This window comes from Gymnoscopelus braueri (assembly GCF_963280865.1).
Source record: "Gymnoscopelus braueri genome assembly, chromosome: 9".
NCBI classification, from domain to species: Eukaryota; Metazoa; Chordata; class Actinopteri; order Myctophiformes; family Myctophidae; genus Gymnoscopelus; species Gymnoscopelus braueri.
In genome coordinates, this window is record NC_137610.1 from 26,540,024 (window position 1) to 26,551,198 (window position 11,175).

An 11,175-nucleotide genomic window follows, 5' to 3' on the forward strand; every position below is an offset into this window, starting at 1 on the left:
GTTATATGTGCTAGTAGTAGAGGTCACGACAATGTTAACGCATGTCTGTGGTTAAACATTTGCATTTCTGTCCAGTTGGGAAGATTTACTGAAGAACTTAGGGCTGGGAGATATGACTTCAAATCAATATCACGATCACTTTTGCCTCGATTACAATGAATGGACAATTATAATACACTTGTTTTTCAGTACCCTCATAGTTCTCACAAGGTCTGCACTGTAGATACTACGGGCTCACTGTTTTTGTATGCACCAATGTACAACGTACAAAGTATAATACAGGGCTTAAGTGATTAATCAGACTAGTTGATTTAGTCGATTATAAAAAATATATATTTCTTTTTTTTTCTTGTTGATATATATACGAAATAAAAAATTGCATAAAAACGGCTACATCTAGATTTTTCAATTAACCTGTATGAGCAAGATTAAGTCGGTAAGTGGTTCTAAATGTCGGTTTTGAATATATTTTCACTTAATTTTCCAGCCCTAGAACTGTACTGCTATCTTTTGCCAGTGAGCATTGTGTAACAGTGATGTGATTAATTCAGGTGCTTGTGGGCTTAACCTAAACAATTTCACAGTTTCATGGTCGGGTACCTGCCACAGCGTTCTGATGCAGTTGTCTCTCTCTAGCTACAGCCCATTACTTGGTTGGCAGAGCGAGGTAATAACACTGTCTGGTGGATCCTTCCTCACACCTGATGCAAATACACAAACTGCTCACACTTCATGAATATGCAAAACCAGACAGCCGTGGGCACGATAACAGCAGGTGGAAGGGGGTTCATTTGCATACACTGCTTTCTACACTGTCTAAACGTAGCCTACATTTTAGTCAAGAGACACAGCACAGCGTCAGACGTTCTAGCCTGCCCGATGGTGTGAAAGCTAAACAGCACTGAATAATAATAAGTTAATTGTAGTTCACAGCAACATGCTTCCTTACTGTTCTTGGAAACACATCCTTTGCTAGTCATTAGCAGATATAGACTGCCGAGCAATAAATAACAAGGTGACAGCTCACTAAAACAAGCAAACCGTGCTATTTGTGACTGTCTGAGATCTATTTATGACGCTGTTCTTGGCAGTTTGATGACGGTGGAAGTTAAGTTACATCCATAGCCTATTTGTAGTATGGCCAGTGCCACCACATATAGATGAGGTGCAAGCCTCATCCACTTCAGAAGGGCCCGTAGCAGGCCAGTTGATCGGTATCTTGAGGAAAAGGGTAACACTGTGAAGATAAAGAACATTGTACGGCACTGAAATAAAAGGTTATAGAGAGGGAACAGGAAAATAAGAGACGGAGAAAACAATTAAGAGGGAGGGGGGAAGTGCAGTGCAGCATGAAAAGACAAAGCCAAGAACAGAACGAGCGACTTGCTTTCATGCGCGTGGAGTGAAAGTGAGTTACTGTAGTAACTGTACTATGCAATTACAACCAAATTATCCTGCGTGTCAGCTTGCCTGCTTTCTGTGCCCGTTTTCAGAAATAGCGGTAATAGCATATCACAACGCATCCTCCTGGGTCCCAACAAAATGTGTGAAAGTATGAAATAGAGCTTAAGCGGTTAAACTTTTTATTTGGCATAGTAAATTAAATAAACATTTACCGAGTGATAAGAGTGTATAGAGTGTTATTTAGCATTGATATGAATACAACAGGTGTGCCTTGAGATTTTGACCTGCCCTTCGGTGTGCCATGGGCACAGAAAGCTTGAAAACCACTGTATGTTATGCCTATTCTCTTTTTCTAAAACACGCATAGGCCTTACGGGAGGTCCAGTAAAGCCACAGTCTTCTACTGAGGAAGTATATCAGATTGAATTGTAAACAGTAAACACACCGTCCCACAACGGTAGGAGACGTATAGCCTCCATTCCATGTCATAAACATGTCTACACGTGGTGGCCAGTGGGGGGGGGGGGTGCATGGCTTCTGCGTTGGTGCGGATGCGTCTGTCAGAAATTTGCTGACTCCTCACACAGAGGTCATGATATATAGATAACTGAGGACTTCCAGTGACGCTGTGGTCGCTCCGCGTCTATTTCGGTGGCGAGTTCAGTTTAAGTGTAGGCTATGCTTAGCGGTGTCTTGGAACACAACACTCATCAGTCTAGGAAGAGGAGTGTGGCTGCTAAAGAGCGAAAGCTCTTGAGAACCACGTCTCACTCTTTTAGACGACTGCATTACAGGGTTCTTCTAACAAAGGCCTTTACCATTCAGGGTTTTTCCGGGTGCAGAATGGGCATTTGGGGACTGAGACAGTAAAGCATGATCTGTCTGTGTCACAATTACGCACAACAGCAAAGGCAATGAGTCTGTTACCTGATTTGACAGTAAATCTATGCATTTCCATCTTATTTCTGACCATAAATGTCTATTTTGCTTGAGTATATTAAACCGCAATTAACAACATAGTGGAAAGAACAATAACTGTATTAGAACACTGGAAGGAGGTTGGGGAGTGAGTTTGAGGGGAGTGGAATTCCATGAGCCATTTGAAGAGGCAGGTGATAGACTTCAACCCTAGTGATTGATGTGCAACAGCTCATCTTACTTGAGCACCAAGGATACATATTTTATTCTCAATTATTATCATTTAACATTTCAGCGCTGGTCATTTTCCTTCAGGGTTGTAGCTAAAACCTCCTTTGGGGTGCGCCAAAACAATCTCGAATTCAGGAAAAACGCTTCCATTATTTGAACCGTCGATATGACACCAAGGTAAAGTAGTGCCAATGCCAAGTACCCATCACAACACCAAGTATGGTCAGTTATGTTGTGAGCTATTCAAGTCTAATCAGCTAAGAGCCAAGTCTATTCAAAGGTGACCATTGGTTAAGATCCACACAATCCTTCTATTTAGCGCTCAAGGCAAAGTAGGTAAATATATTCATAGCGTCCATCTGGATAACGTAGCTCACTGGTTCTCAAAGTGGGGTCTGGGGACCCCCAGGGGTCCTTGAGGGGGTTCCAGGGGGTCCCCACCCAAATGAGACAATATCAGTTTAACCACTTTAACCCTATATACATAAGTAACCAATCTACAAGCCGATGTACGAGCTTGTAGATCAGCTATTTTCAAAAGATCTTGAAGAAAAGAAAAGAGGAATATACATAATAAGGAATAACATTTTAACAACACAAATCTTGCACAAAATCTTTTCGGATGGGGGTCTGTGGCCAAGGCGCCACAGACCTAACACTTTATCACTCTGAACAGCCCTGATATGAGCAGAAAAGGCATAATAAACACAATTATTTCCTCTGGGAATTTCTAACCCTACTCAAAGACCAGTTACAATATACAGTACTATAGAGCAACAGCCTATGGCCTAGTTGATCCAGAGTTCAAGTCACACATATTTCCTGCTTAACCACTTTAACCCTGGCACCCGACTCTTTTTTCACTCTACACCAAACCTCTTTGCCGAAAATAGCCAACCAGTACTGTGAGCTTGTAGATCTACTATTTTCGTGGAATGTTTTCCCCCAGAATAGGGACACTAGGGTTCATGTTTTTGGTCTTCATCAATTACATGACCACAATGAAAATGTTTAACCAGATAGTAGATAGAAAATGAGCACTGTGTGTGCACTGAGTTCTAATTGGATGTGACAGTTCCTACCCACTCCCTCTGCATTCTGTTGACATGTTCAGAGCCCTCCTAGCTCCACAGTGGGCTGAATAGTTGGAAGCAATAGGCCCAAATGTATTTGTCTATCTATATCTTCTTCTGTTGCACTCAGTACTGTAAGCAAACTAAAATATGAACAATGTCGTCACCGTCAGGTGGAAGCCTTGTATGTCCAAAAGCGTAACCTTTCTGGAAATGGAAAAAAGAACCTGTGTTCCAAATTGGATACATGTAGTTAACTAGTTATTATATTATTGTCACAAGCTTACAAGTTTAGGCTCACAAAGTGAAGTCACAATACTTTTAATTGTATTTTCGCTACTTTTGTGTGACACTGTAGTGTAGTATGACAAAGTAGGGCGTTATTTTGCAAATATTACGATACGAGATACAAGGTTTCTGCCCGACAGCAACAATATTCACCTTGGCGGTTGTTATGCCACTGTTTCTTGATGATTTCCCTTTAATATACGCATTTCTCTCATTCAACCTTGAGTCGCAATGTTGTTGTGTGTAATAGGTTTGGGTTAAGGAGCTTGAGGTTTTTGCCTGGGGATTGTGCAATCCCTTTAACCTCCCCCAGCTTAGTTCAACAGAAGTCGACCTGTTCTTCCAAACTCCGTCAAAAGAAGGTACACAACACTCAGGACATTTTGCTCCCTGCGTGTGCATTAGCCCGGCCATAGTTTATGTTTACATAATGCGCAATCTGCAAGCTGCACAGACACTGCATTGAAAGCATCACAGCATGCATACATTCCTGACTACAATATATTGTAGTTTTTGGAGGGACGTTTTATTTGCGTAGAGCAATGTGCCACCATTGTTTGTTATTGAGGGTTAAGTCAACACTGAAGGGAAGGGTGGTTCTGTAACAGTTCTGGTTGAACCAGCCTGATGAGGTTATTATTTCAGGCAGGTATAATTGATGTTCTGGGTGATGGCAGACAAGCTTTAAGGATCAAAGCGGCAGGGGAGGGGATTATTATGGTTTGTGAATATCTACACTACCAACTAGGAGTATTTGTCTGCTCTCTCTTGTTCTATAATGCCAACAAGGCTGACCAGTTGTACTGTATGCCAGCGCTTCTGCTTGACATTCTAGGTGACGACAGACAAGCCGTGTGGATCACATATAGAAGGCGTGTCAGATCCTGTGATTTTCTAACTGCCACAACTCGATGGAAGTAATCTTGCAATTACCAGTGACATGATTGTTTAGCTTCAAATTAAAACCTGTAGTGGTAGGGTACACGTTGGCCAAGTTGTTTCAAAGCAGGTGGTGTGTTCTTCCTGCTTACTAATAATGTCACGCTGATGTTTCTGTACAGTTAAAGGGCATAATATTGATGCTAATGGAAAGAAATGAGTCACTACATCACGTAACCACTTAAGTTAAACCCTATACTTAGTTGACTGGAGTCCCCCAGGGCTCTATACTAGGCCCACAGGCCCAAGTTCACAACCTATTGCAGCCGAGCTTGAAAATCAGCTTTTTCTACCGAATGTTGTTCACCTTCAGAATAGGGACGCTAGGGTTCAAGTGGTTAAGTATTAACTTGCATGCATACCCTCTATACTTATTAAAACGGAACCGAGTTGCAATTGTACTTGGTACGCTACACCAAATCTCTTCGCCAAAAATAGCCGATCTACAAGCCCCCAACGCGCCGCAACACGTTGTGAGCTTTTAGATCGGCTATTTTGGCCAAATGTTCCTCCCATAATAGGGATGATGGGGTTCAAATGGTTAAAGCATGTAGCTAGTCTGTTCTTAAGCCTCAATTGGTGGAAGTATAAGACTCTCAGATAAAAAATAGTCCAAATTCCTGTGATTAATTAATGACCATAATAAGTTCACAAGAAACAATGTTTTTTTGTCTGCTTTGTTTCTTCACATCCATCCATCACTACTGTTCATCTGTTGATTGTTTCAGCGTGGTCATGTAATGTATCTCTGCTGGCCTACAGTACCACTGAGCCCTGGCCCAGGCATCTGACTTTGGGGCTCAGGAAGACACTGAACCCCTGTTTGCACCCAACGACCAGCAAGTTTGGGCCTTGGCTCTTGGCTGTCAATCTGTGTCATTGGTTTGTGGGGAATGTAAGCACTTTGGAAAAAGCAGCTATAAAGACCAAGGCAGACTATTCAAAGAACATGCGTAGTACATACTAGAAATACAGGACTATTTGTCACATCTATTGTCTGACCCTTGGGCTCTATAATTCTGGTTACTTGTAATGTTGACAATCTAGAAAATGGAACATTATTTATATAGTTTGATCATGTTGTCATTAGACCCTTTGCCAAAGACTTATACATTTTTAGATTCAATACCAAACAGTGCTCACTGATTCTGAATTAAATACATACTTAATATGGATGAGAGGAGGAGCTCAGATGTGTGCCTGTCACCCATGGCAGCAGTGGTCAAACACAAAAGGCCTGACAGAGACTAAAGCCTCCCCAGAACCTCTGCTTTGTTCAGCTCCGCCGAACCAAGCAGCCTGGGTCAGGAGTCAGCCACGGACCCACAGACACTAACAGCACAAACTGACTACCCAGCGTACCTGCTCTCATGGTTGATTCTACAACTAAAATTACGATTGCTGGGATGTGTTATGCCGTAAACTTCAAATGGACACTTGATATTCCAGTTGAACCTCAAGCTACCATTAGCTATCTCTCTTTGTAATTCATTCATCAGAGGTAATTTCAACAGCACCATTTAATCTGTTGTTCAACCCTGTCATTGTAGTCAACACTGGAACAACTGTGACGCAGCATCATGCTTGTTTACACTGCAGCGCTGCTTGCTCACAGACCTTGTGTTGGCTAGAGGATGTAACACTTAGCTCTGTCCGACTCCTGTCCTGAGTGGTTCCTCTGTAATCTTGTGTCTCGGTGGTGCTTTGGTTGTAATTCTAACTTGGCCTCCTCCACATCTGTCCTTATTTAGTCCCTACAGTTCTGAGACAGCTCTCGGTGAGATGCTCAAACCAATTGACTTAACCATAATAAAAGCATGTATTCTAAACCTCAGGACTAAACGTCTCTGAGATAAACAGGGGCATTTAGGTGAATTGCACTGTTGTTTCAATTTCCCATTTCCTCTTCTGAGTCGTTTAGTGTTTTTGCTGCCATGGTGCAACATGAAGAGTACCGTTTCCATCCAGCTCTGAATCTTTTTAAACTTGGTATGATTCCCTCCCTCTAGGGAAACCTTGCCAGCCTCCATGTTTAGGTCCAAGCAACAGAACACCTCCCTTCGAAGTTTGCTAGGGATTCACTGCCTTGCTCCAGAATGAGCCCTTGAGCCCTATTTTACATTTGTTTTGTTTTTAAGATCTTTGTATTTTCCTTTTTAAATAGCTGATGTGACAAGTTGTGTGCTTGTGTATCTGCTATTTTTTTGGAAAATCTTTTAGTTTTAACGTTTTTAACATTTTCCCCTCTAATCCTGGGGGTTTAGAGGGGGGAAATTTCAAGAATGTGTAAATTGTAGAGTGACAAAAAATACCCTAAAGGAGTGAGGAGAGGACTACATTATTATCTGTGAGCAGCTGCAGTACACAGTACAATCCTCTGTGTTTGTTTATCCATTAATAACTCAGAGAGTGCACAAATTAAATGACCATAAGTGTCAGTTAAATTAACATTGAGGATTTTACAATGTAGACAGGGTCTGGAACCAATAGTGGTTGATTGATATACATATACAATGATACAATGATATAAACAACTGACCCAAAACATGAACTCAATATCATCACAAAGTAGATTTTCAGTAGGGAATACTTTTCTGTAACTTGAAACATTGCAGAGTAGTTACCTGCATACTAGCTTTCATTAATTGCACACAGAAATTGGGCTTAGTGGTTTTCTATTTCAGTCAGTTGACCTTCATCAGAGCTGATGAAGGCCACCAAAAGCCCAATAGATAATTTTATGCAAAATGATGGAAGAGTGCAGAAATGTGTTGGTTGCTTTTAGCACACTCATTTTGGGTGTGCAGGTAGATTGTAGGGTCACATAAAGAAGGAATGTAGCAGATGGGTACACAGGGAACACCTTCTAGACTCTTAGAAGGGCCATTTACTAATGGTACTGCTGCAACAATAGCAAATTGCAAAAAAGCATGGTGAGAGGTTGTCTACTAACTAGTGATTGGAAATGTAGTCCCTGTTGTAGGTTCAATCCCCTCAATAGTAACTAGCCAGTGTGTCCTTTAGCAGTACACACGCTCAGTTAAACTGGATAAGCAAATTTGTGAAATGTCTATATTAATATGTCAAATCAGACAGGTTCCAAAATACACATGTAGAAAGTGTGCGTAGTGTACATTACGCACTTATAGAAATGCACTCGGCAGTAAGCATTGGAAACACGTGAGCTCATGACGATTATGGTCAAACACACAGGATGGGAAGCAGAGAGTACACACCCAAACCCACACAATGGGAATTCAAAACCCTGCAACATTATAATGACCAATTATCATCTTCAATAGATGCAAAACTCCTGTTCTTTGAGTAAAACCTGATGTGCATGCTTGCATTTTGCATAAAACAAGAAGAGAGCTAGAGACAGTCAAAAGACAGCATGAGAGAGAGACAGAGACACAGACACAGAAAGGGTGACAGAGGAACAGACAGAAAGAGACAAACAGACCATGGTGGTGCCAGCTGTCTTGCCCATCCTGTCTGTCACTGTGCCACATCACCAGCTGGGTGGGAGCAGCCCATTTCAATACAGTGGCATATCAATAACACACATGAACAACTGAGATGATGGATCTTATTCTGGTTAGTTTGCTAACAATGAGGGATACAGGAAGAGTGGGCATCTAAACATTGTGGGCACCTCAAAGTCATACACACACAAAAAAGACTCAATCAACAACCTCGCATTAGTGAGTAACCGACTGAGTAGCTTATTTGAAAACACAAAGCACTACATTTAACAGTGCAACAAAGCTCTGAACGGTTGTCTTTCCTTTGGACAGTTAGCCGTCTATGAAGCACTTTCTTTCATCGATTAACCGTCGCTCAACAAACAGACAGTCGAGTCTTTGAGAGGATGGATGCATGGATGGATGGATGGCGGGATGGATGCATATGGCTGCCCACACGGAGGAGAGAGGCCGGTGAGGAGGCCTTGAGGACGGCTACTGTACAACCCTCCTCCCCCCTCCCTCTGACAAACTCCCAAACCTCGTTTATATTATAAACCGTATGACGGTGTCACTTCCATAGCCTTGGATCAAGAAAGACAATCGTAGATGTATTTGATCGAGTCTGACTTTTACTTACGTATCTATGCAAAATGTCAAAATCGATTAAAAAAATACATCTATGATAGTCTTGATCCAAGGCTATCTATCACCCCCCCCCACACACAAAAAAAAGAACAGTTCTACAAGCTATAAACGCGTCGCGATAGCTTGTAGGTCCGTTATTATTTGGGCGAGAGCTTCAGCCGTTACAAAAGATGATATCATCGTCTTTATGTCAACAAGGGCTGACGATCCTGTCCAGTAAAAAACGGGCAAACGGCCCATAGATAGATGGATGGCTCCTATGCACCTTGCATCGCTACCGGGGGGCCGTTACTGTATGCTACTGCTGCGTCATGAGAAATAAAGAGCAGCACAGTTCAGTTCCTCAAGACAAAACGCGTCATGGAGGCTCACAGAATGACAAGAATAGGTAGGAAAAAATAAATCCTCATTATTGCTGGCTGACTGGAAATGGGTCAATGTGCTGCAGCCTAAAAACATTAGATGGGACTGTATTAATCAGCTGGCCTAGCATCATCATCATCATCATCAACAGATGCTGCATCGAGAAGTGACAGGTGCAATGAATTAACATATAATATCAATCAATAACATACCGCAGCACTCAAAACAAGAGATGCTTCTTACAACATGGTGTAGTGAACTTGCATGCAAGGTGCAGTCAGTGTGAGTCTCTTACCTCAGAGCCACTCGGACAGTGCTCTCATCCTGTGTTGTCATGGCTCCTCCACGAATGTTGTTTTTCTTCGTGAGAGGAATGGAAGGAAGCCGAAATGAATCCCAAATGTGGCGTTGGAGGTTAAATTATTTTCATTGGATTCACTTGTGGCGAAAAACTACAGCGCACACCACAAGCTGGCTGTGGGAGTTGAACGTGGTGCAGCGGAGCACCTCCTCAGCTCGACTTCAACACCGCCATATCTATTAATAATAGTTGTAGAAGCTGTAATAATCACCATAACAACCGGCTAACAGAAGAGGCAACAATGTGCGCCCTCATGTTGCGTGCATTCTGTCCCCCTGCTCTGCTTTCTAACAAACAACACTCTACATTCACACAGCAGCACACACACGCACACATTCATTTCACACAGGGACACATGCACGAGTCGCTCTCTCGCTCTCTCGCTCTCTCTCTCTCTCTCTCTCTCGCTTGATCCGCAATGCGTCATCAAACCACGCCCTGCGAGCTGACGTCATTATTAAGGCTTTTCCACACATGATCCAAAATATAGCCTAACTTTGTTATACACATTGTTTTCATAATGTAACGTAGGCATAAAATAAGAACAATTTTATTAAATGTTTAAATTGTTGCAGTCTTTGTATAGGCTACATTGTTTGTTTTGTATGGTACTGTACACCTGCACAGTATGCTATAATATCCCCCACAACTATGGGGAGAGATTTGTCTCAAAAGTATTTGTGAATCCAATACCAAGATGCACAAATATTCTTTGATTTACAAATGTGTTTCCATGATTTACACATGTATTTTGCAATCTACAAACACAAATTATTTATTTCTGACTTTTGTAAATTTGAATTTGTAATTTTTACTAAAAAATATTATACTTGTGTGTGCATTTATCATAAAATATCATTTGTAAATCATCTATTCTGTGTGTGAATTGTTGGATCTTATTTGTGAGTAGACCAACACACGCATACATTCCTTTTTCCTGTTACATCATTTTGAGACAAACATCACGCTTTTTTAAGATAATTTTTACAAATGTATTTTCCTATCCACAAACTTACTTGTAACTTGTAAGTTTGCATTTAAATACATGTGCTAAGTTTCACACAGTGTTGGTGAGATTCACTCTCACTTTCTGCAGATCCGTGTGTTGGTGAGATTCATACTTTCTGCAGATCCATGTGTTGGTGAGCTTCATACTTTCTGCAGATCCGTGTGTCGGTGAGATTCATACTTTCTGCAGATCCGTGTGTTGGTGAGATTCATACTTTCTGCAGATCCGTGTGTCGGTGAGATTCATACTTTCTGCAGATCCGTGTGTTGGTGAGATTCATACTTTCTGCAGATCCGTGTGTCGGTGAGATTCATACTTTCTGCAGATCCGTGTGTTGGTAAAATAAAATAAAATAAAATAAAATAAAATAAAATAAAATAAAATAAAATAAAATAAAATAAAATAAAATAAAATAAAATAAAATAAAATAAAATAAAATAAAATAAAATAAAATAAAATAAAATAAAATAAAATATA

General features: G+C 41.1%; 1 protein-coding gene across 6 annotated transcripts in view; it reads right to left on the reverse strand.

The window, feature by feature from the left end:
• Window positions 1-10,018, reverse strand: part of LOC308092398 (kinesin-like protein KIF21A) — a 67,842-nt gene extending 57,824 nt beyond the window's left edge. For all 6 annotated transcript variants that reach the window (XM_080438260.1, XM_080438262.1, XM_080438261.1 and 3 more), the window contains exon 1: window positions 9,624-10,018. In XM_080438260.1, coding sequence (XP_080294386.1) covers window positions 9,624-9,664 — 41 coding nt within the window. In that variant the 5' untranslated portion in view covers window positions 9,665-10,018. The remainder of the gene's footprint in view (window positions 1-9,623) is intronic.
• Between the last annotated feature and the right edge of the window lie 1,157 nt (window positions 10,019-11,175).